Raw genomic sequence first — 25,489 nt, 5'->3', positions numbered from 1 at the left:
CAAACTGTTTATGTAGCAAAGCTCAAATCATCTCAAACTGTTGTCTTAAAAATGACAACTGTACTCAAGTGGCTTCGACAGTCACTGGATCTAAATCCATCAGAGCGCCTTTGGGATGTGGTAGAAGGGGAGATTTGCATCATGGATGTGCAGTAACTGTCCGATGCGATCATGTCAATATGGACCAAAATCTCTAAAGAATGTTTTCAGCACTTTGTCATGAAGAATGAAGCAAAGCTTGACCCAATACTAACAAAGTGTACCTAATGAAATGTCTGGTGACTGTATACTTAAAGTAGCTTCACAATTGTGTTTTTATTGCACCTCCAATGGAGTTACAGTTAACAGTGTGTACCTATGACAATGCCTATCAGGTAAAACTATAGTAAAAAAGTAAATAAAACGATAAATGCAACATTTTCTACTCAAAATAAGTGCGATAAAAGTACAACGTTCAAATGTACAATATAGTCATAGTGGGTTCGACTCACCATAAATTCGTCACTTCCGCTCTGGTGCTAATCCAGCATCGTGTCACTAGGTGGCGCACTTTGCCTTAAAATGGGACCAGAGCAGTTTCACTGAAACATCAGGTGCGGGTTGGAGAGCAATCTTCACGCTTCACGAGTGAACAAAGAGTCACGAAGGACACAAACGCCCGCAGATAGAATTGGATTTATTTCCTATAATCTCAAAAACATACTTCTTAGTCTGCTTGCACTCCAACAAATAAATATATTCAGTTATATGTAAAGACATAATATTTTAAAATGGCATTTTTACTCGAGTGACTGTTGGGCTGAGGCTAACCATCCCTCTATGAAATGAATGCGATCATTACAGTAATTTATTTCATGGCTACTGGCATCAAATCATAATGTCACACACATACACAGATGTGTACACGCAGGCGCTTTAAACTAGTTCATGTGTATTCCTATTCTTGGCATTAGTAAAACAGTATGGCATATGTCATGGACTAAGTTTTCTCCCTGACTATCTGTCACAACAACACTGCATTTTGACATGATAATACAAGTTCGGTCAACAACCAACAGTTAGCAGGAACAGCATATAGTATGTGAATACATTTGTACAAAAGGTATACACAAACAGTACACTATATTACGTAATTTGTCTCTTCAATATGGCAGGTACACGCACACATACACACTTACAGTCGCACATTCAGTTACTGAATGAAGCACATCCTCGGGTTTTACGAGTTATTCTGACCTACTGTCACTCACATACGGCAGCTGGGGTCATTGTACTCGAGGACGGGAGAAACTATGTACAGGGTATAATTCATAAAATATTGCACTTATTGGCCCATTGCATCTCACGGCGAACGCCATGACAATGCTCCTAAATCTGTAACACAGCGTGATATATACAGTATCTTATCATATAAATCTACACAGGTATATCAGGACTGACTTCATGCAATTGTTTAGAGCTTTTATTCAACTATGTGACAAACAACCGACGATGTGAAAAGAACTGTAATGTTTTGGCACAATTTATTTTCTTCTAAGACTAGCAGAACTGAAACTTTTCTGGCTTTTCAAACAACCTACAACGTTTCTATTACATGGAATTACATTAAGACACTAGAGTACGGTATATGCCCGCTATGAGAAGTTTCCCTTTTTACATTGTTGTCAATTTTTTCAGAGGGTGGGGGTAGGATGGAGGACTTCATTTTATCATACAAACATGGAATTTAAGCATGCTGAGTCAAAACTTAAACATATTTTAATATATGGCTGTTTATTCCATGACAGAGCTGATCATTTGTTGTGTATCGCACACAGTGAGCTGTGCTTTGACAGTAAGAGATTTTTCCTTTAATGGAATGCTAAATCACTGTTTTCATATGGAGCAGGGGATGGTTAGGTTTGGGTAAGGCCTATCTTAAAATAAAACAGCACACATTATTGAGTTTTTGGCAGCATGCTCATTGGATCGAACTATAAAAGAGTGTCTTGGAGGCTAAGCACATGGAAATGGTTGCTTAAGATATACTTATTAGATATACTTAGAGGAATCACATCTACAGACAGCGGAGGGTGGAACAGTACTCACGTCAACGTTACACACACTCCAACAGTAAAACAGGACAGAGGGACTTACAGAGGCCGTATTGAAGATGCTAAAAGGCCACTTTTTTCCAAGGTAGATGATTTTAAGATGGCGAAGTTGCAGTCGGACATAATACTCGCATTCACGCAAACCCGCACTCACTTATTGTGCAGTCACACAACAGCCACACACACACACGCGTTACACAAAAGAAAGCCGCTACATCCTATAGTGCACTAAATCATAGATTTGGCAGCTTCAGGAACCTATAAAAGGAAAAAACATACTGTACAAAAACATAAAAAATAAAAAGCTTATTAAAGCACTCACTGACTATCCTTCAAGGTATTATCATCATTATTATAGCTTTTAAAGGTCTTAAGGATTAAGTGTACAGTGTGAACTATTTGCAGCCTATGAAACATACTTGGTTTGTAACCACACTAACTAGCCAAAGAATGAGAATATGGTGTCTGTGTATTCAAGTTATACTGTAATGTTATGCATCTTACAACAGCCACGTTTGTTTTCCTGGTTATTTGCTATTGATATAAGGTGATAAAGTTAAGAGATAATAGGACAGATTTTTGTAATTCTACTACTAAACGGGGTTTGAAGTGTAGTCCAGGGGAAAGCAGCACTATAGCAGGAGTGATAACGCTCAGGGAGAACAATTTTTTACCACCTTACAGGACCTGTGCTGCTCTCCTGCTCCTTGACATGGCTCACTAACAATTGCAGCCGGGCTGCTGGAGGGGTGGAGCGCTGTCTGTGAGTTTGGCAGTGGGCGCTCCTGTAGTGACAGCTGGATCAGCGTCCAAACTCTCAGACATCTTGTCGCAAATTAGGTCGACGAGACGCTCAAAGGTCTGCTTCACGTTGATGTTGTCCTTGGCGCTTGTCTCAAAAAACTCGAAACCTTGGGATCAGAACGTAGAAATGACCGATTAATGATCACAAGATAAATGTGGGGTGTTTTTGTTTGTTTAGAACAACCTTGACTGTCTGTACAAAACAAATAAATGTCAAAGGTCTTTCTGCAAAAACCAGACTGTGATGCAACCCAGTTTTAAAAACACCAAGTGCTGAATGTTGCTCTGAGACCCACCCAACTGCTCCGCCAGCAGTCTGCCATTATCCACCGAGACCACTCTCTCTTCTTCCATATCACACTTATTCCCAGCCAGCACCACCTGCGCGTTATCCCACGAGTAGGTTTTTATCTGGGTTGACCTGCACGTAATCAGAAAGAAAACACAACAAAAATACATCACATTCACATTAGTGCTGTTTGCCGGGTTTCTCAGAAAGTGCTAGAAACAGATTCTGTGCCACTTTTTTATTGGACCGGAAGAAAGGGCAAGATGTAAATCTGTCCACCATTTGGGTCGGTCATGAACAGTGATTGCATCTCCTTTTGTTTGGCATCGTGTCATATCTGAGTCACTGATGGCATTGCGGAAAAGTGGGTCAGTGGCAGCTCTGTTCTGAAAATTCGTAGTCACTGTTGCTGTAATGTAGGTGATTATTTGCTATTTTTTAGATATTTACAATTTATATTTAGATAGCTATAAAGCTTTTTGGCTTTAGTCACAAACACACACACACGGGAAACACTGGATTCCATTGTTAAAATAGTTTTGTGAACTGTGTCAAGTGTTAATATCATTACATGCTAATAACGACATCCACATGAACAAGGATTTCACAGCAAATCAGTGAGCTGCTTGAATGGCTCTTACCTCTGCAGGCTGCTTGCAATCTGGGAAGGAATTTAAGGAACAAATTCCTCCCGTGGTGTTGCAGTTTTGACAGAAAGTAGGGCAGTAAACAGGAGAGAAGGAGCCAGCCATAGAAAAAGGAAGAAACAACATCTCAGAGAGAGAGAGAGAGAGAGAGAGAGAGAGAGAGAGAGAGAGAGAGAGAGAGAGAGAGAGAGAGAGAGAGAGAGAGAGAGAGAGAGAGAGAGAGAGAGAGAGAGAGAGAGAGAGAGAGAGAGAGAGAGAGAGAGAGAGAGAGAGAGAGAGAGAGAGAGAGAGAGAGAGAGAGAGAGAGAGAGAGCAGCATGATGTCGGCACACCGCTGCTCTCTGTCCAGTTCTGTCTTGTTTTATTGCTTCAGATGTGGGTCAGTCTGAATCTACGTGCAGGTATTATTCACTGACCAAGAAAAAAATAGCACTGGTGTTTGTATCGCATTTAACGAAGCAACACAAGTAATTAAGAGGTGTTAAATTAAACAGGTAAGTGCCTTTTTTCCTATTGCTGTCCAATATTTATTTTATTGGAATCTTAAGCAGTTGATGTCAATCTCACAGCGCTTCCCTCATTTTCCTATGACATAGGCAGGAAATGAGCGCGTCACAGGCTTTAGTCAGCCACTGTCAGGGAAGCAGCCGTTGCCTTGGCAACCTCTATTTTTTTTCCTTCAACCTTGTCACAAGGAACAAGGTAGAGAGAGAGAAATCAGAGCTGAGGCCTGTGGTAAAGGCAAAAAAAAAAAAGAAGGATTCTGGTTATGTGGCAGGTAAAAAAAGAGCCTCTTCTTTTGTGTACAGCTGATGGATTTGTGCACCGTCTGGTGAACAAGTTCACAGGTGACTCTCCTGGATGGTTGCTGCGAGTGACACACTTGGCTCCATTAATTGAGATACCCATCACAGACTGTGCTCAGACTGCAGCGCTCTATTAAAGTGTCAAGCAGGCCTTAAAAGAATAATAGGTGTGTCTGGCTCTGAGCTGTCTTTACAAGAAAGCCTTTCTGGCTTACAGTAACAGAAAAAGCACTTGAATACCAATCAGGCAGATGATATGAAGCAGTTCCTGCTGATGTACAGAACCCCAGCAGATTTTTTTTTTAAACATTTCATTTCCAGTTAAACAACAAATATGCGTTTTGTTAGATTAAACACTTTAACAGCTGAGTGACTGGAGCGGAGAAGACAGCGGTCTTACAGTAATGGTATTTATCATACAAGTCACACAAAGAATTTCTCATGCACCCCACTTTTATGAGGACCCCACATAAAAGTGGGGTGCATGAGAATTTTGTATAGCCTAGCTTAATATGATTTTAACCTTTGTACTGTATTTGCTTTAATTCCAACAACATGATCCAACTGAGAGACCGGAGATGAAGACTTTCTCCAGGACCTCGGAAATTAAAGAGACTTTAGAAATAAAGTATGAAGTTGGATCAACTGCAAAAGTGCCGCAATATGTATAACTCAGTGCAGCTGCTACAACATTTACATCATAAGGATGAGCCTCTGATGATTCACAAATCTTTCCTCTCAGAAATGCATGTTTGAGCTCCTGTAATCTCTTTTGCCTGGCAGTGGGTGAGGCTGGGAAAGTGCAAGAAACAGTGTAAATAAACTACAAGATGTTTCCCATCCCAACACCTTTGTACAGTCAAGAGGAAGGATCAGCAAAATATAAACCAAAAGACATGTCGGGGGAGGGGGGGGGGGGGGTGGATCTGATGTTTTAATGAATCTTTGATGCTGTTGTGCTGTAATGGTTACACTGAGGAGAACTTCTTGTTGCTAGAGTGAAAATTCTAACCCAAAACCCACTTCCTGATTCGATGAAGCCTTCTAAGTCCCGTTTTAGACTTGGGTGCATCATCATGAATCACAGATATTTGGACTTGGCTCAGACTTACTGTTACACCCCGCAGACACTTCAGTGACTCATGAATGGACCGCAGCCATGACCTTGACAAGTTCCCTTCCTTGATTCTTAAATCTGACAACAGCGCTGCAAACACTACATAACAAGCCTGTCAAATGTGAGACAGTGCTGTGGCCACTGCGAGGACTTTGGAAAGTTAAAACAGCTCAGACTCACAAGGAACTCAAACTATCTCCGCTAACAAGTTAGGTTAAGTTTATATCCATGACTATGTCACAGTCTTATCTGCTATTAAACAGTTGTGGTGTTGAATAATTGCAAGGAAAGTGTTGTCCCACAATATGAATAAACAAAGTAAAGGTGAGACTTGACCTATGCCAGTGTCCTAAAAGAAAGACCACCAGAATTTAATCAGTCCATGCAAACAGTTCCTGCACACTCAAAGAAAGCTGCATATCAAATGCATTGATATTCACAGGAGAGGAATAGAAGAAGTATCGATCATGTACAACATTAAGTCCAGTTTAGTTTATAGCACACTTAAAAGCAGCTGCTGACCAAAGTGTTGTACAGTTAAAAGAAACAAATGACATAAAACACTGAACAAAAAGACAAGAAATTAAAAAGGAAAACATTTAGTGAGAAAACATGAGAAAAGCAACACAAATAAAAATACTCAGAACTCAGTCTGATTTAAAAACCCAAGAATAAAAACGGATTTTCAAATGCAGCATTTATCTATTTATCAGAAGTAAGAGATAACTGCCAGGTTCCTTGCAAAGGGCTTTTTAAAAAACTTTTTTAAAAAAGGTCAAAGTGGTGGAGGTGAGGGTTTATAAAAAACACAATAAAATCTGTTTTTGTTTTTTCAATTAAGAAGATTTAGTGCATCCATGTGTTAACATTCTCCAGACAGCCCAGTACGCCTTTCAGAGGAATCATAGATTTATGTTCCAGTGGCAGATAAAACTGTGCAACATTAATATGAACCATACTGAGACCAGTATAAAAGTTGAAAAAAAGGCTGAGGGCCCCACATAAAAGTGGGGTGCATGAGAATTTTGTATAGCCCGGCTGAATATGATTTTAACCTTTGTACTGTATTTGCTTTAATTCCAACAACATGATCCAACTGAGAGACCGGAGATGAAGACTTTCTCCAGGACCTCGGAAATTAAAGAGAGTTTAGAAATGAAGTTTGAAGTTGGATAATTTTTAGGAACAGGCTCCACCACAGCATGTTTAAAATCAGACTAAAGACTGCCATTACTCACATCAGCCTCAACAGATATGAACTGCATGCATTATGAAAACAAACAGGCCTGATATGCTGATGTGATGCAAATGATATCCAGAATAAAAAGGGCCTAGAGATGACACCTGTCACACAAAACTGACGAATATGGGCAGCCATAACTCACCAGTCCTGCACAGCACCAAAGGACTCCTCATTGGTGATGTCGTACATGAGGATGAAGCCCATGGCCCCGCGGTAGTAGGCAGTGGTGATGGTCCTGTAGCGCTCTTGGCCCGCTGTGTCCTGTGCACAGAAAACAAGATTTATCACTGCTGTGAGCAGCTAACTGCACTTTACACTGTCAGGTTCAGCCACATGCAACATATGAATAAGCCGATTGCGCAAACATGATTCAAACTGAGACATTTGCTTGGTTTAAATCAACTCAAGTTTGGAATGTTATGTACACATGTTCACAGCTTCATTTACTGTGCCCATGATGCAGAAACAATCATTATACTAATTGCCTCACTGGTGATGCATTGATGAAGTGCCAAAAAAGAGCAATTCAGTTTTGGCTGATGTGATTGATTCTTTTCTCTCCTCAGTAATAATTGATAATCGCTCAGTAGTGTTGAATACTCAGTGGTGCAGGATTAAAAGCTCAGCCTCGTGACATATATTTCTTAGAAAAAGGGGGTTAAATATAGAAGTACAATGATCTGAACCTCGAGAAACCTGCTCGCTGTTTGTGAGTCTGGACCAAATGCTCAGAAGCAAAGCGAGTGATTACACAGCATTTGAGGAGCAGCACACTGCACACAGATCGCCCTGGCAAAAGCAAGCACTCGCCACAGGCTTTGCTGAGATGTCAGTACAGACAGATGAAGTTTTTTGTTCATGAGAAACAAAGAAAAATAGATCCAGGCAGCTATATCACGATAAATGTTCCTGTGATTGCTTAAATATGTGCAGACCTGCAATTTTACACACAGTTACATAACCAGAAATCCCAGTAAGATACTGTATGTTTACTGAGCTGTTGTTACACCCACAACAAGTGTGCTCACAGCCGTCTGTGAAACATGACAGAGGACTTCTGGCTGATCTACTTGGCTCTTGTTAAACAGAAGCCCAGAAGGCAGCAGTGGATTGTATTTGCCACAGTACTTTTGCTTTCTGTCATACTGCACATAACCGCAACAGTGTGCCTGTTATAGCCAGAGGACAGCTCTGACCTTCACTCCACAAAGACAGAGCTCACAGCCTGCCGAGCTTCCACGCACAGCACGGCTCGGACCTTTTGTCAGTTGACAATGCTGCAAAAACGAATGCATGCAAACATGTGCATTTTAATGTCAGCAGCTAGTCTGTGTGGTTCTGCATAAACAGCTTTTTTTGTGGACTGACCAACATAAAAAGGGGAAGATATGTTTCAGAAACTTGTTCACTCTCACTGTGCATATATGAAGTTATCCTCCAATCGTATGAATGCTAGTGTAACCACAGTCTTGTTCCTTTCTTTCAGTTTGAAGTGTTTTAGAAGCCTTTTGATTCTTGGCCGAGTGCTTGACAATGACCTTTGCATTTCAAGGATGTTTTAGTGAGTTGCTTAAAAAGATGGAGCGAGAGGGAAAAAATCTGCTTGAGTACAGAGAATTTGAGCTCCTTGAAAAGCTTCGCTTGTAGTCTGCAATTCACCAGAAATCAATCCAACAAGCTGACTGCTTCAAGTGGAGAGGGAGCCCGACTCTCTTCTTCATTGAGTGAAGTGAGTTTCTGTTTTTCCACTATGATGACGCTGCCAGCACTCTTGGTTTCATTCAGCTCAGCCTAATGCGACAGTAGGGACAGCTCTGTGATGCAACATGCGGTTTTATCCCTCAGCAGATTAAGGATGTGCATACCGCAGTGACATTAGCCAACACCCATCACCTTAGATGGGCACTTAGTGTGTGCCACAGCTCTTTCTTAGCCCAATTAAAAGCAATAGGCTGATTACATGAACGCGAGGCCAGTGATTTTCTCTCTGACTATGCTTTTCTGTGCTTATGATGGAAACACATTAACTCCATTAGCCAATTATTTGACTGTTCAAAGTCTGTTTCCACATCCTGACGAAGCGCCTTTGCTTTGTCTCGCTATGTGATTTGCAGACGCCGAATGTCTGGGGGATCGCTAATTGCTGAGAAAGTCAGCTATGATGACAAACAAGAGAGCAGAACCTCTGAAGGAAAGCTGACACTTGTGGCAATACAGAAAGAAAACAGAAAGTAAGTGAGTAGAAAGGAAGTCAAAGAAAAAGAAAGAGAGCAAGAAGCTTTCTGCTTCTCCCCACTATCTCAGAGGTGTAGTGAGACAATCTGGTTTCACAGCTCAGATGAACTCCTAATTAAACAAACTCAGACATTCTTCAGTTTCCCACACGTTCTAGAGAAGGTGTTGCTTCTGTTTCCTCTCCCACTGGGCGGCAAACTAACACTTACTAGTATCTTGTCAATGATGTTGAAGCTTCCATCTGTCTCAGTGCTTACACTAGAGTGTCAAACACATTATAGCCTTTCCTGAAGCTTTATGGAGTTAATTAAGCGACCAGCTTAATGCACCACACGTTTTCTAAGAGCGTCTTCACACCTAAATTCTCCATGTTCTCCAATAGTCTAGAGCACAGCACCTTCTTCCTGTATTTACTTTTGCTGCGTCGCACGCGGTCACATCTGGCCAATAAACAGATTGACCATTCTCACGTGGTTTGCAGTGATGCATTTTGGTTCACTTGGATTTTTCTCTGTGTGAAAAGACATCAATCACGGGGAAAATTTTACAAACTTATCAACTGCTTTGGAAGAATGTAAACAAATTAGAGAGAAATGTGAGAAATCCATAGGAATGATGAAGAAATCACTAGAGATATGTTTTGATGTCAATTGAGATAATAGATAAAATTCAAATCCAAATACAGAGCTAAAGTGGTTATGTTCTATCCAATATCTAAATTAATACCTTTGTGTGCAGTTGTGGGTTTTTTTTTTTTACTTTGCCAAATATAAAGCAATCGAATCCTTGAAACACAAGAAGATATGGACAGAGGTCAGGACAAAGTGATAGATTGACAGCCTTTTACAAACAGGGGTCATTCAGCAGGAACACAAAGGTGGAGGGAAATGAGAGATTGTTGTATAGTTTTCATTTTGTATTTCCTTATGCTTATGAGTTTTTCCTCCTTCTGATGCTCAGGATTGGTTCTTTATTGTTTTGTTATTTGTGTCTTTAGTTGTAGTTTAGGCATAGTTGACTTTAGGTTTATTAGTTCCCTTTAGTGTTCCCATTTTGTTCCTTCAGTCTCATCTTTGTGTTGGTCTTTTTGTTTTTATCAGTTCAGTTGTGGCTCTTCCTGTTTTATTTTGCTAAGTGTTGCTCTCTGTGTCTGTGTTCCTTGCAGTTTCCACTTCCTGTATTACCTTTTATATATTTTATCTCAGTCTCCCCTTTTCCTTTGTCGAGTACTCCTACTTAGCTGATGTTCCTAGTGATTACTAAGTTTTGGAACTCCTACTTTGCAATTCATTTGATAGATTCTGGACTTTGTTTATGCCCTGGACTATCACCATTAAAGCTTGCTTTGGTGTCATTTCAGGTCTCCTACGTCCTCAAACAGACTCAAATATAACACAAACTTTTGCCTGTGCTCAGACGGCATTACATAGGAATCCGGATTCTAAAAGAGCGTTCCTTCTCAACAAAATTTGTCAAGTTGTTTCTTCTGGCTAGGTCGTCAGTCAAATATTTTGTGGCTCAATGTCGCTAAATGTTTAATGCTCGCGTTTGAATATTTCATACCCAGATCTGCAGTTTGATCCTCTTGTCATTCTTGTACACAGTCTTCACTTTGAAGTCGATGCCCACGGTGCTGACGAAAGCTGAGGTGAAGGCATCGTCTGCATAGCGGAACAGGAAAGACGTTTTGCCCACGCTGCTGTTACCAATGATCAGCAGCTTAAACATATAGTCAAAATTTTCCCCTCCCTCTCCTTTTCCTTTCGCATCTTGAGTGGCAGCCATCTGCAAAAAAAAGAAAAAAAAAAGAGATTGGGGAGGGGAGGTTAATGCAAAGGGTTGGAAACATTTTTAGAAAAGTGCTTTTTAAGATGGTTCATGTCCATTGACCACAAAGTAAAAGAGAGTGCTGCAGACAGATGCAGAGTAAAAAGTGCAAGCTTGTTCTACAAGGCCAGATCAGAGGTGACAGAAGGCTGTGTAAGGCAAACCAGCATGAGCAGCACCACAAGCTGTTGTATCGATGACTGTTGGATAACCAGGACTTTTAAAAGCCTGATTTTTTCTTAAAATACTTTCTTTAACATATGAAGATGATTAATGTTATGGCAGAGAGAGCGAGGGCAATATTTCAGATTCAGATCTTTTAATGTTTAATTTTACACAACTCCTATTCATATTGTATTGAGCTATTTAAACCTTAAGACTCACTGATTTTTTCCTCTGTGAAGTTTTCTTCTAGAAATTGACTTCTGTTTGATAAAAACGTCAAATCTCATCCCATATTACCACACACTGGTGTTATACAAAGGACAGAGCACACATGGATCTTTCACCTTAGCAGAGCATCTACCCAAACCGTTTCAGTGCAAGCTGTCAGCAGCCAGCGACCTCCGAGGACGAGAGTACTACGAACAGGACGACACCAGCACAGTCATATCCGCCTCCAAGGTGAATGTTCCGACAAAGCCTCTGTGCCAAACCTGTGCAGTTAATAAATGATGCTGGACCTCCATCACACACAAGATCAGGACTTCGGTTCGCTTCCGCGTATGAAACAACACCACCGAGGAGTGTTTTTGCAAGGACACAGTGTTGAAAATATCGCTGCAACGATGTCATTTACACGCACCGCATAAAGCAAGAAGCTCTGCTATAAAATTACACCCCGCGGATGAGCGAGAAGCCGCATGCCAGCTAGTGTTTCGGCGACCAATTCTGGGCAGGTCATTTTTATCTATCAATGAAATTCTTCCACGCAATTACGACTACAAGCTACAGAAAAAAAGAGAAGAAGAAGAAGCGTTGAGGACATTTATGTGAACAAACCTGTTTTTGGAGGCCTCGGTTCTATCTGTATCTGGCCCTGTTTTTTGTTTTATTTTTTATTTTAGTAGAATGCGTTTTCTTTTAAATCTATATTAATATATGTATATATCTGAATCTAACGCGGGCGCTGGTTTTCTTCCCCCCTCTGCCTCTCGCTTTCTCTCTGTGGAGCTCCGACCAATTTCAGCACCTGGGAGCTGTCCCCCTCCGATCTGGCACGCGCCCGCCTCTCACCCCTCCCCTCCACCCCGCGAGCTGACGAAAAAGGCTGGCCCGCGTGAGCCGAGCACGAGCACACGAGGAGGGTGGAAAAGCGGGTTTCGTGCGTGTCTGTGACGTCACCGTCACCCCGTAGACGGGGGTTGTAGTTTTTGCACCGGAGGAGAGCGGAGGAAAACTGCAGCATCAAAAGAAGAGATTTGACTACATTACTCAGCATGCAGCTCAGTCCAACTGTCAACAACTGAAATATTTAGAGAAAGAGAAAACCTTTGTAGTTCACCCTTTGACGGGCGTCAGAGTAACAGATAACAGTAGGCTATGTCGTGTACAGACCCCTGCCATGCAAAATCAAGAGTGCAGGGATAAAAACCTTTTATGGGTATCTGCTATAGTTTGCCTATATATTAAAAATGGCGAATCTTACCTTCCCATACAAGTCCATTCTATTATCAGTTTTTTTTTCTCCAAATATTTGTTTTACAGCTCTCTCTTGCATCCAATAAACTCCCAGCTCAGGAGCATAATTTCGTCTTTTTTTTTTTCAGGAAGCAAATATAATAGCCTCTCCTTTTGCGTCACTGTCGGTCGGTTTTTCTGCCGTCCCCCCGCCCATGAAGCAAAAAAGCCCCACTTCAGAGAACAAGCGGCTGTGCAAATAAGAGCCTACCCCTGAATGCTGATGAATATTGTTATTGTGAACCTTTCGGCTCAATGAGTCTGGGATGAGGCCGCGGCGGAAATGAACAACAACAAAAAAAAAAATCTTTGCAATTATAATCGCGCCTATAATTAGATGGAGCAGAGAGATTCACACCTGAAATGTATGATCGTAATTAAACACCTATTTAAAGCATTTTAAACACATTTATTTTTATATAACAGCCTTAATTAGAGGCTTTTTTACGCGTTCACACCTGAATCCTAAGTGGCTTATCTTATACTATTGCGCCATGCGATAAGCAGCACAGACCCAGGAGGCATGAAATTACCGTGGAGTACAACTCGGATTCAGTCAGAGCTCATTTGTCAGGCAGTAAGCAGACGTTTGATAGGGTGTGCGTGAAGTGCGTGAAGCGAGAGGGCGGGACATGCTGACTGAACGCTGTTTGACTGGACGATCTGTTCGTGCGTGCGTGCTGCTGAGTGCGCAGGAGACGAGGGGGAGGGTCAGGTAAGGTAGACAGACTTAACTGTCAACAATAGTTGAGTTTTTCAGGTGTTGTTAGAACTTTGCACATTTCTCCAGTCTACACACACACACACACACACACACACCGAACTGTTTGTCTGTCCTGCTGTGAGTGGGTTAACTGTGCATGCGCTTGCATCGACTTCATCCAGAATCTAAAACTCTTATAATATGTCTGCGTGTCTGAAAATAGCTCTTTCGGGATAGTTTGTACTGGTAAAACTCCTTGTTGTCGAGAATAAACAGGATTGTTCCTTCGAGTAGTTTCGGTGCATGACCTAAATGTTGTCAATATTTTTTTTCTAGAAGGTTTGTGGGCGAGTGAAAGGTCACTGTAGCCCCACCTGCTGTCGGAAACGCTGCTCTGGTGGTGTATGCTATGTGGTGTGGAAATCAGCTTGCTTTATAGTCTTAATAGTGATAAGAGGAATTTGAAATTATTTGTTATGTTGCTTTCCTCGTGAAATACAAGAGGTCGATAGTAAGATATATATATATATATATATATATATATATATATATATATACCAAATTCTTCTTAGATTGTGTGAAATATATAGTTTAAAACTTTTTTGCTTTTGATTTTTGCTGTAAATGCTGAATTCTGTGAATATTTTAAGGCAAACTCACACCATGATCATTTACAAACTTACATGGTAACCAGTTTCTTTAAAAAGGTGCCGATGTATATATGGAGTATTTCAGAATCCAGCAGGTAAGCTGTGTCAGAATGATGGCCACTACTGGTCTTAAGTTTTATTGTCCAATTAGAAACTGCAGTACAGAAAGGAAGTCATTTAAATTAGAATTAATTTATGAAATGGAAAATGTCGAGCCAGATAATCACAGTGAATTTATTGAAATCTGCAATTTTGTTGCCTCTAACTGCTCTGATAACCACAGTGCTGACCCAACCGGTCGCAGCAGATGGGCGCCCCTCCCTGAGCCTGGTTCTGCCGGAGGTTTCTTCCTGTTAAAAGGGAGTTTTTCCTTCCCACTGTTGCCAAAGTGCTTGCTCATAGGGGGTCATATGATTGTTGGGTTTTTCTCTGTATCTATGAAGCGCCTTGAGGCGACTTATGTTGTGATTTGGCGCTATATAAATAAAATTGAATTGAATTGAATTGAAAAACCTCGAGCCTCTCCTCTTTTCTTTATATTTTGCTAGGAAAATGGAAAATAGACACTGCAATTTGTTGAAACGAGTGCAAACATGCATGGAAATGCAGTATATAAAGCAAAAACAGGAGTTTGTACAATTCTAATGAGCTTGAAAGTCCATGTTTGGCATGTCTTCTTTTATTTTTCAACATATACTGAACTCTTGTAGACAAGCTTTCTGGTGTTTTGATTACATAGTCTTGAAGTCTTAATAGTTTTCCAGGCTTCTTGAAACGCTCAAAGCTCTTCTTTCAATGTTCGCTGCATTTTGTTCCGTTCTCTGTCAAGATGATCCCACACTGATTAAGTAATGTTGAGGTCCGGGCTCTGGGGAAACCAATTCATGACTGATAGTGATCCACTGTGTGTCTTTTTCTATTCATGCTTGCTTTTACTTTATTAGCAGTGTATTTGGGATCATTGTGATGCTGAAAAATGAAGCTGTCACCAATCAGATTCTTTCCAGAATGTGTTGCACGGTGGATCAAAATCTAACAGGACTTTTCTGCATTCATAATTTAATAGATTATGACACAATTCCCAGCATCACAGGCTGTAAATGCAGCTCCAAACTATGGCAGAGTTTCCACCGTGTTATTTTTTTTTTAGATGGCTGTAGACACTCACTGTTCTCCTGATCTCCTCTTGTGTAATTGGTCATACCTCAGCCTTTTCTCGCTCTTTTCTTTCCTTAAGAATTTCTTCTAGACAGCCACGCTTCCACTTAGACAATTTCTGAAGGACCAAACCACTATCACAAAAATACTTCTGAAACCCTGTATCTTTATCTATGTTTAAAATAATTAGTATTACTCAACATGAATAAATCAGTTTCCTTCTATTACAACAGAGAGTAAGTTACTCAGAATATCTCACATACAAGTAGCATTTTGTTTCATACAGGCTGCAGTAATATTTCCACTTATTTGCTGTATTTTAACCCCTCCTGCCACAGTTTGCCATGGAAGACTCCATTGAAGTAATCCTGCAAAACTATAGCGGGGTCTTCCCTACCAACAGACCTCATCCCATCTTCTCAGCCTGCACAGGTGCTCTGCTTACAGGCCTGTACGGATTATGGAGCCTCTTCACCCTACCGGGCTTCCGCAAAATCCCATGGAGGCTCAAGGTACCTGAGATCGCCCTGAGATTTAGGGTTTTTACCTACCTGCTCTGACTCACATATCAAATGTTGCATGTGTGAAATCAGATCATGTAACATAACTTGCACATTAACATTGATTTGCTTGCTTTGGAGCATAAAGCTCCATGCAACAAATGTGGGAAAGAAGACAGCGGTAAGTCTAATCATGATGACCTTCTATGGAGAACTGCACCATGATCTTTTGTTAATATGAATATGCAATAATTTAAATTGCTTTTACCAGTTTACCTCGTATAGAGGAGTGTGTGTACGCATGCGTGTGGTTTGGATTAATGACATGACTCCAGCTATAGCTCAAATAAAACATGTTATGCTAGGAGAAAAATGGTTTTGTACAATGGGCAGATTTAAAGTGTTTACCACAACTGGGAACCAGAGAGTCCTGCTGAGATTGTAATTTGGAAGATTATTGTGAAGCAGTTCCACTGACAGTGAGTGGGAGAGCTGACTCAAGGCTATAGTCACAGCAGGCTTGACTGTTGTGAAGAGAAGTACATTTAATTTGGAGCTTTAACAACAGATGGAAGCAATTTGTATTTTATTTGGGATATTTTCATGTCAATTACTTTGTAATGCATGCTGTCAGTTGTGCAATAGGGCAGTGTTGAAAAGGAGAGTCTTGAGACATCATGCCTGCCATGTGTACTGACTCACTGCATGTTTGCACTGTTGTCCAGGTGCCCTATTTGCCCTCCAGTAAAGATCAGACTGCGAACGTGATGAAGCTGCTTGAGGGTAGATCAGGTCGCTTGGCAGATCTGGGATCAGGAGATGGAAGACTGGTGAGTGAGTGTACCTGTCTTAGAGAAAAAGGTATCTGTGAATATGCTGTGAGTTGAACTGTTTTGGAAACTCCTCCTGTTTGCTTGCCAGGTATTTGCAGCCTCTGCTGCTGGTTTCCAGTCCACAGGCTTTGAAATAAACTCCATTTTAGTGGCATATGCCAGGAGCAAGGCCTGCTGGACAGGAGTCCCCTCCAGGCAGGCAGTCTTTGTTAAAAAAGATTTCTGGAAGGTAAGACTGTGATAGAAATATAGTCTTTTACACTTGGTAATAGCTGTAGTTTGACCATGTTTGTCTCTTGCTTTTAGACCGATTTGTCTCCATACAATAATGTGACAGTGTTCCTTGCTCCGGGAGTGGTGAGTGGGTTTTTTTCCCGTGAAGAATGATTGTTTTCCTCTGCTTTTGGTCATCTGATGCTGTGCTAATTTGGCTCTTCTTGCTGGTTTACAGATGGAGGTGCTCGGAGAGAAGCTGTTGAAAGAGCTTTCAGATGACGCGCTTGTTATCGCTTGTCGCTTTCCTTTCCCTAACTGGCCACAGCAGTCATCCGCTGGCTTCGGACTTGATCAGACCTTTGCTTACGACATCAGCACTGTGCGCTCGTACCTTAGAAGCGAAGCAAAACCAGCAGTGCAATAAAATTACAGCACTTTCTAGAATTGTAACTCAAAACAGCACTGTACCCTCCTGGGACTTTGTTCTTGGGCAGTAAGTGCAATATAATATGATAAGAATCCCAGACAAAGAGAGCATAAATTGGTAGTCTGGCAGTTATAAGCACTGACCAGGAGAGATCATTCAAAGAAGTCTTTGAACATGGAAGGACTCTGACTCGGCAGCAAAATGTCAGGATGATTTCACCTGACGCGTGTACTATTTTTTTTTAAGTCTTTGCACTTTCAGAACCAATGGAGTTTAAGCCATAATGCTGAAGTCCTTGTTTTAAATGTTATCATGCTTCACTATAAAGAATATGTTTGTGACTGACTGCATCTCTCCTCGAGAGCTCTCACACTGCAAGCCATTTATTTCCAGCATCAGCACCGATAAATGTCCTTCACTGGGATGCTGCAGGAGAGTCTGTGAATAGTTTTGTTTCATTTTGGTTTTGTGACACTGACATTAAATTCAAATGCTGTGGTTTCTTGTGTGTGTGTGGCTTTTCTAAAATAAATGTCTGCGGCCACAGCTGGAGGTCAGGTTTAACATTGGTTTGTTTGGTCTTTCGACACTGCACGTAGTTGTTATGGCCCGCACAGCCACGCCATAACTGCAAGTGGTAATTTGAGCCCTTTGCAATACATGGGTGCATGCACTTTGCCTGTTTGTTTACAGCAATCTGAACAACATGTGTTGGAATATTTCACTTTTAGGCAGAGAAGAGGTGAAGTTTTTGTGTCTTTCTGTTTTTGTTTCAATTCAATTCAGTTTTATTTATTTAGTTTTCACAACAACAGTCACCTCAGTAGTATTAGAAAGAAAACCCAACAGTTGTGTGAATTCTGAATTTAACAAGGAGCCACTGAAGAGAAGACTGGAATGGATACATATGAGGTTGGGTTATTCAGCCTTGCACATGGATGAATCTGGTCTTTCTACTGCCACAGGCAAATGACTCTGAAAACAACATTTTCTACATCTATAGATACAACCGCTAACCAGCTGAGTGAAGTCCCACGTGTCACTGCTCAGCTGGCATGCACTACATTGATAAACATACTGCAGGTCCCAAAGGTATGTCTGAAACCCGCATTTTAATCTGAATAGTGTCCAAAATCTCCACCTGAGGGCGCTCGTGCTCCAACCTGACCTCGGTGCAGCAACCGGATGGTGTGAGCCTGAAGAGAATGCAAATGATTCTCTTCAGCATAGTGGATATGTGCAAGTATATTTTCTTAAAGGGGCTATTTATTCGATGAATTCAGATTCGATTAAATAAATACTACAGTACAGCACGTGTCTATCTTCATTATCAAACTGTATGTATATATCAAAATGTATATATATATATATATATATATATATATATATATATAAGCATATATATATAAGCATATATATAATGCTTATTAAAAAACCAAAGTTTCGCACGTCGCTTTACATATTTCCATATCTGTGCCACCACCAACACAAACGTACATGTGAGGTAATCGATAACAGCCAGATCCCCGTTCTCTCATGCCCGTGACGTCAGAGAGAGGGCGGCAGACAGGGGGAGGGTTGAGCGCCAGAGTATAAAGACTCCTGGCCGAGCTCTCCGGGATCCATTCTGAGTTTTGTACGACAGACCTATAACTGATGGAAGTACAGAGAAGCGCCGGGCACCAACAGACAAACGGCAGCACCATGTGTGAATCCACGCAGAGGTCCTGCGAGCCTCGCCGAAAGAAAATGGATGAGCGCAGTGCACCCTCAGAAATGGCCAGGATAATCACTGATCCTGCCACGGGGAAGTGCTACTGCCGTGGAAAAGTTTTGGGAAAGGTAGCGCAAGCATTCCATCGTTTTTTCTTTTCTTTAAAAACATTTTTTCCCCCCTTGGGATTTACCTAACCCGAAGACAAAACATGTTAACAGTGTTGTTCCTTTTTCCAGGGAGGATTTGCTAAATGTTATGAGATGACCGACCTCTCCACCAGCAAAGTTTACGCAGCCAAAATCATCCCTCATGCGCGCGTCTCCAAACCTCACCAACGGGAAAAGGTAAGCGCGCAACTCCGATCCTTGAGCGCAGTGATGTTCAACTTATATGTTTATATATATATATATTTAAGACATGTTTTGTCTTTCGTTTCGCTAGATTGACAGAGAAATTGAGCTGCACAGATTACTACACCATAAACATATCGTGCATTTTTATCACCATTTTGAGGACAAGGAGAACATCTACATCCTGCTGGAGTACTGCAGCAGGAAAGTAAGTGCTGTTTTTTCCACATGGTAAATTTGAAATGACTTTACTGCCGCCGTGTTTCTAATGTGAACAAGACCTGCATTGCACCCAAAATCCAGCGAGGCACTACTTGGTATTCAGAATGTGCCCCACTCTATAAAGAGCTTTACTGTTTTAATTAACTGTCGAAAGTAGAAAACTTTAATGTGTTACCACGGGGTTTGAAATTAAGGGAAGTAGTCAAGTGTGATAAGCTTTTCTGCACAGAGGACAGTGCTTATATCTTGGGAAAGCTCTATAATTATTCTCATCTCTATGCTTTGTTTTTTTTCCCGCAGTCATTAGCCCATATCCTGAAGGTCCGCAAAGTGCTTACTGAGCCAGAGGTGCGTTATTACCTGAGACAGATTGTGTCTGGACTGAAGTACCTGCATGAACAGGAAATCCTTCACAGAGACCTGAAACTTGGTTAGTGATATTACAGTGCTGTGCATAATCTTTCATTGTGTGCAGGGAGAACATCATTCCTTGTAACTAAACCTCAGTCTGTACCTCTACATTTGCTGTGCTCATGCTTTGATCCTGGCTTGAATATCAAGTGTTCATCATCTCATTCCCTTTCTTCCCGACAGGTAACTTTTTTGTGAACGAGACGATGGAGCTGAAGGTCGGGGACTTTGGTCTGGCTGCCAAGTTGGAGCCAGCGGGAAACAGGAGGAAGACGATCTGCGGGACTCCCAACTACCTGTCCCCTGAGGTTCTCAACAAGCAGGGCCACGGCTGTGAATCAGACATCTGGGCCTTGGGCTGTGTAATGTGAGTCGGATATCTATAAATTTAGCATTAGGGCACTTCAAAAGGTTTAGTAATGAATTATTAAGAAACTATCTATATTGGCATCGGGTGTTATGGACAGGCCTATTCTTGTCTTACTTCTTTCACTTAGAAATATGTGATATGTGTGATAAACTACCCATGCATCTCCTATGGCATAAATAGCTCCCTCACTCAATGCCCTCTATCCTCCTCCAGGTACACTATGCTGCTGGGCAGACCTCCTTTCGAAACCACCAACCTGAAGGAGACATACAGGTGTATTAGAGAAGCCCGCTACTCCCTCCCCTCGTCCCTGTCACCACAGGCTAAGCAGCTAATCGCCAGCCTGCTTGCCAAGATGCCAGAGGACAGGCCCAACCTGGACCACATTCTGAGGCATGACTTCTTCACACAGGTTAGACACGATTGCCAACTCTATGTCACTCTATGTTGAACACTGTAAATGTCACAGCGTAGGAGTTTAACAATTACACTCCCCCCCCCCACTTCCCACCAGATGACCCACTTTGGTTCTTCACAGGGCTTCAGTCCAGAACGTCTGCCTGCTAGCTGCTGCCATTCAGCACCAGATTTCCACATCTCTAGCCCTGCCAAGAGTTTCTTCAAGAAAGCTGCTGCTGCGCTGTTTGGTGGGAAGAGGGACAAGGTCAAGTACTACGAGACTCTGAGTGAGTATTGCAACAGCATTTAAGTTCTCAGTATACTACTTGTCACACTAATAGTTTGTATTTGAGTCTGAATTTATGCTCGAAGCACGGGCATCATTACACCTAGCGTTAACTGAGTGTGCATGACCCATTTTATCACCCTTAGGCTGGTCATGGAGGTCATCCTCTCATTTTTCTGCACTCCTTTTGTCCTTCATAGATAAGTTAACCAAAGAGGAAGAGGAGATCTACAAGTTGCAGCATGACTTGGAGAGAACTGCCATCAGCCAACAGCACAGCAAAAAGGTGTCTGAGGTAAGAACTGAAGACAGGATATTTGCAAGAGTGTGGGTGATGTTGCAGGTAGATTCATCATAACGGCAGTTAAATAGATCTGAGATATCACGTTGAGGAGAATCCAGTGAGTCATTCTGGAGCTGTGCCAAAACTTTATAACGAGCACATTTTTCCCGAAGTGCTAAAAGCACTTATTTTCAACCTTTAAGCCAACCTCTTTGCATCTGTGGGTGATCACTGAGTCATAGTAGGAAGGGATGATCTAAACTCACAGATTCTAAACCCTGTCGTCACTCATTCCCACCTCAGAATGGAAGTCTACTTCCGCCATCTGCCGAGAGCCCCGTTGCCCCGGCAACAGAGAGCCAGTCCCCGACGACGCAAGACACCATCCGTCTGATCGTCAGGGGGAGTCTGGGAAGCTGCAGCAGCAGTAGTGAATGTAAGTTCACCCACACGTTTAACAGAGCGCAGACAGACTGGAATTATTTTTTGATGTATTATGGAAAAGAAATCAGTGTTACAGAGAGCTGCTGCCATAGCTAGAGTGTTTAGTACCATTGTCATGTCAAGCTGACTGAGCACCTGTTATTGCTCCAAAAGGCCTGGAAGACAGCACGACAGGGAGTGTGGCTGAGACTGTTGCAAGTGTGCTGAGGGGGTGTCTGGAGAATATGCCTAAAGGTGAGTGAACTAACAAAGCCTTGACCTCTACATGCATGCCTTAGCTGCAATTAATAGTGCACTTAAGCTCACTGTTTCATTATACCTTTAACTGTATTCTAACCCTCCTCCTCTTTCTGTTCACCCTGCAGCCAGTGACATTCCTCAGGGCTCAACCAGCTGCAGTCTTCAATGGGTGACTAAATGGGTGGATTACTCCAACAAGTACGGTTTTGGATACCAGTTATCTGATCACACCGTGGGAGTTCTCTTCAACAATGGCACTCACATGAGCCTCCTACCCGACCGAAAGTATGTATTCTTTCTCAACGCCCTCCCTTAAATTTAAAAGTTATTAGTCACAACATTAACTTGTCTAAGCATGCTGCGGTTATCGTGTCAAATCTTTCAAAAATGTCATCTAACCGAATCTGATCTTTTTTGTTTTATTTTGGGTTTCAGGACCATCCATTACTACGCAGAGCTAGGCCAGCGCTCTGTCTTTCCCACCTGTGAGGTTCCTGAACACTTTGTCGGGCAGGTCACTGTGCTTAAGTACTTCTCCCATTACATGGAGGAAAACCTCATGGATGTAAGTAAAAAATCGTTATTCCTCCACTCCTTTATCCATTTTTAAAAAAATTGTTATGTTGCTGTTATGTTCCTTTTGTATTTCCACACCCTGTAGCCTTAGAGACGTTGCAGCTTGTCTAAACCTGATGTGCTACTCTTTTGCTTTCTCAGGGCGGGGACCTTGGCACTATAACAGACTCACACATGCCCAGACTTTACCTGCTGCAGTGGCTCAAGTCAGACCGCGCCCTCATGATGCTGTTTAATGACGGCACTTTCCAGGTAAACACACATTATCACAGGAGCATAGCTGCTGCTGGGCATGCTCAGTAGAAGCGTAGTTACAAGTGCGATGCATGGCATCAAGGAGCTTTAAACCACAAATCAAATAGACAAAAAGATTGTTCTCCAAACTTATCAGTTTTCTTGTTTGTTTTTATCTTTAAAGGTTAACTTTTACCACGATCACACCAAGATCATCCTGTGTTGCCAGAGGGAGGAGTACATGCTGACATACATTAACGAAGACCGCGTCTCCAAAACCTTCAAACTCAGCTCCCTGTTGAAGTCTGGCTGCCCTACTGACCTGCGGGAGCGCATGGTGTATTCCCTCAACATGCTTCTGCAGAGATGCAGCTAAACCCACACAGAGCGTGTGCTGGACAGACGAGCAAACCTACCAAACGTGTTACTGCAGTGGAATGAGGATGCCGAAAGAATCCGTGGAAGACGAGTGGATTTCAAGAATGGATTTGAGCAGAGTAAATTAATCCAGCTGTGCGGTGTCATAATCACTCGGGCACCAGTGCGAGGTGTGGAAAAAAATAAAAAAGCAAGAGACTGAAAGACTGAGAAACTGAAATGTAGCACAATAACTGTGGATGGAAAAGGGCTGACTTGTATGTGGATTGTTGGAAGGAGAGAAAGGAGGGCGTATGTTGGTACGAATGCGATCCCCAAGTGTTTTATGGGGATGGGGAAAGAGGGATATTTGGGAAGTAGAGAGAAATGCTGGGCTGGCACCAGCTTCACTGTATAGAGTATAGCTGAATTAATCCAGAGGGAATCCATATATTGATGCTCTGAATGTCAGAGCCTGACTGTGGAATAATGTAAATGTTGTACAGCTTATGTCGCGGCCAACTCACCAGTGCAAAGGAATTACTGGCTAATATGTGAGGATGCTACAGAGTTTGGCTGTGTGTACGAGTGAGTGTGTGTCTGAGTGGGAAGGGTGTAATGTCACACTAACTTTAAAAACTGTGATTTGTTCTCTTTACTGACAGATGGGTTCAGCTTATTAAGTTGAGAACCAAAGGGGTGATATGGGGGAAGGGGGCAGGAGGAGAAAATGACGTTAAAAAAACAACAACAAAAAAACAACTAAAAAACTAGTACCATACATCCTCTGAGGATCCCTTAAGAGCCATTGTCACCTGGGTAAAAAATGTCCTGCATAACTTATTGTGTAAAAAAGCGCAGTATTTATTTATTTAATAAACAAGCTTTTTCTATCAAAAAAAAGAGTACTTGTCCTTTTTTTGGGGTGTGGCCACAGTCAAAGATGTTCCCAACATCAGCCAGTAGGTTGAATGTAAGCTTCACCCCACTGCCGTGCATGTGCATGGGTGAATGTGAAGTGCTGTAAATTGATTTTTAGAGCCTTGCTACGTTAAAAGACAGTATACAAGTGCAGACCTTTCACTGTTGTTATTTTCAAACTCCCTGAAGATGTTAAGATGTTTCATGCCGTTACTCTTTCTGAGAGTGGCCTTAATAATAGATTAGGGACATGCCATGTATTAGGGTTATTCTCAAACATACTTGGGGGAGCGGGGGCTGCCCTTGTTTCATAAGAAAATAAGCGGTTCCTGTTCAGTGTGGTGAGAATTAGATTCAAGCTAATTATGCCCATATCTGTGCAGGGGCCTAGGTCAAAGCAAGTATTTTATCTTCCCTATGTTTAAACTTGCAGCAGGAAATGGGTGCAGTGAGAGAGATGGGTTGATAGAGGTTGTGTTTACAGCGCAGTTGTTTATACGGTGGTTCAAGGCCTCTCATTTGCTGAGTTTTCTTCTGCAGTGATAAATGGAAGACGGCAAAGATGAGTGACTGTGCAATATGGCTGGCCTTGTCTCAGAAACACATGGGTTTGTTGGATTGTTCAGAGGAAGAGAAAGAGAGAAGACACTGACAGTGACGTAAAGCTACGAGGCGAGACGCAAAACGAAAGAGCTGGCCCAACTATGTCAGCGATTGCATCACAGCTTTTAAGGCAAAGTGGCTTCAGTGGTTCTTGGACATCCTTTCACGTTCACTGGCTGTAACCATAGAAACAAGCCGGCACCGACCAATTTTGCTCGAGTCGGAAATCGATGAGGGCTGCGTGTAAGACACCTGCCACGGCATCTCCTCGTTGAGAGTCAGAGCTCGTGTCATCACACAGTTGTGATAAAATTGTGTAACTTGTGTCTTTTGGTCAGGCTTTTCGCCGCTCTCTCTTTGTTCTCCACCGCGAGTATTTGATTTAGCTGTCTGCTGAGCACCTCTTCACCTTCCCGGCTTATGTAATGATGGAAGTTGAACATGGACGCTTGAGTCATCCCTTTGGATGCTATCTCAGAATATCTGTGCTCTTCAGAGTTCAATAATGAATGCCTCATGCATAAACATACCCACACAGACAGAACCAGAACAGGAAGTAGCCTGCAAGAGTTGCTCAGGAATTATTCATGACGACACCTCCGGGTCTGAGTGTGTGGTTTTTTTGACATTAATGGCCTCTGAAATGGATGCATCTGTCAGACAGAAATAGATCCCATTGTCGATGTAAAGTTTTTTTGCTCTTCAAGGGCATTTACCGCTGGTCCTAACATCTTAACATGAGTGCAGCATCTCTGTCTGATGGATACACTGGGCAGAGCTAAATTGACAACAGGATGGTAACTCTTTGCTAGCAGGGTAGAGGTAGAAGGGCACTTACTCTGAGGTTG

At 42.0% G+C, this 25,489-nt stretch overlaps 3 protein-coding genes across 8 annotated transcripts; 2 read left to right on the top strand and 1 right to left on the bottom strand.

The window, feature by feature from the left end:
- Positions 1-657: 657 nt before the first annotated feature.
- Positions 658-13,012, bottom strand: rab3c (RAB3C, member RAS oncogene family). Of its 3 annotated transcripts, none has more exons than XM_004547222.6 (5): positions 12,710-13,012; positions 10,798-11,019; positions 7,142-7,260; positions 3,194-3,318; positions 658-3,004 (listed from the first exon to the last, which is right to left on the bottom strand). In XM_004547222.6, exons 1-5 carry the CDS (start codon positions 12,779-12,781, stop codon positions 2,814-2,816), a joined length of 729 nt encoding a protein of 242 aa, XP_004547279.1. In that variant the 5' UTR covers positions 12,782-13,012; the 3' UTR covers positions 658-2,813. The 3 variants fall into 3 exon arrangements, with proteins under 3 accessions (XP_004547279.1, XP_004547280.1, XP_076747054.1); XM_004547223.3 differs by lacking the exon at positions 12,710-13,012 and adding an exon at positions 12,064-12,304; XM_076890939.1 differs by lacking the exon at positions 12,710-13,012 and adding an exon at positions 11,571-11,672.
- A 266-nt stretch (positions 13,013-13,278) lies between these two features.
- Positions 13,279-17,729, top strand: si:dkey-190g11.3 (ATP synthase subunit C lysine N-methyltransferase). 3 transcript variants are annotated; one of them, XM_004547225.6, is made up of 6 exons: positions 13,279-13,456; positions 15,591-15,764; positions 16,478-16,582; positions 16,674-16,814; positions 16,892-16,942; positions 17,037-17,729. In XM_004547225.6, exons 2-6 carry the CDS (start codon positions 15,597-15,599, stop codon positions 17,223-17,225), a joined length of 654 nt encoding a protein of 217 aa, XP_004547282.2. In that variant the 5' UTR covers positions 13,279-13,456; positions 15,591-15,596; the 3' UTR covers positions 17,226-17,729. The 3 variants fall into 3 exon arrangements, with proteins under 3 accessions (XP_004547282.2, XP_076747055.1, XP_076747056.1); XM_076890940.1 differs by lacking the exon at positions 13,279-13,456 and adding an exon at positions 14,381-15,488; XM_076890941.1 differs by lacking the exon at positions 13,279-13,456 and having other exon boundaries at positions 15,630-15,933.
- Positions 17,730-18,844: 1,115 nt separating this feature from the next.
- Positions 18,845-24,020, top strand: plk2b (polo-like kinase 2b (Drosophila)). Of its 2 annotated transcripts, none has more exons than XM_004547228.5 (14): positions 18,845-19,070; positions 19,182-19,289; positions 19,387-19,503; positions 19,818-19,947; positions 20,112-20,295; positions 20,512-20,710; positions 20,837-20,984; positions 21,184-21,278; positions 21,570-21,702; positions 21,864-21,944; positions 22,076-22,235; positions 22,386-22,515; positions 22,668-22,778; positions 22,945-24,020. In XM_004547228.5, the coding sequence occupies exons 1-14, from the start codon at positions 18,885-18,887 to the stop codon at positions 23,134-23,136; spliced, it is 1,974 nt and encodes a 657-aa protein (XP_004547285.1). In that variant the 5' UTR covers positions 18,845-18,884; the 3' UTR covers positions 23,137-24,020. The 2 variants fall into 2 exon arrangements, with proteins under 2 accessions (XP_004547285.1, XP_004547283.1); XM_004547226.5 differs by having other exon boundaries at positions 20,813-20,984.
- Positions 24,021-25,489: the final 1,469 nt, after the last annotated feature.

This window comes from Maylandia zebra, linkage group LG12 (assembly GCF_041146795.1).
Source record: "Maylandia zebra isolate NMK-2024a linkage group LG12, Mzebra_GT3a, whole genome shotgun sequence".
NCBI lineage: Eukaryota > Metazoa > Chordata > Actinopteri > Cichliformes > Cichlidae > Maylandia > Maylandia zebra.
This window is presented reverse-complemented; position numbering and strand designations above follow the sequence as displayed.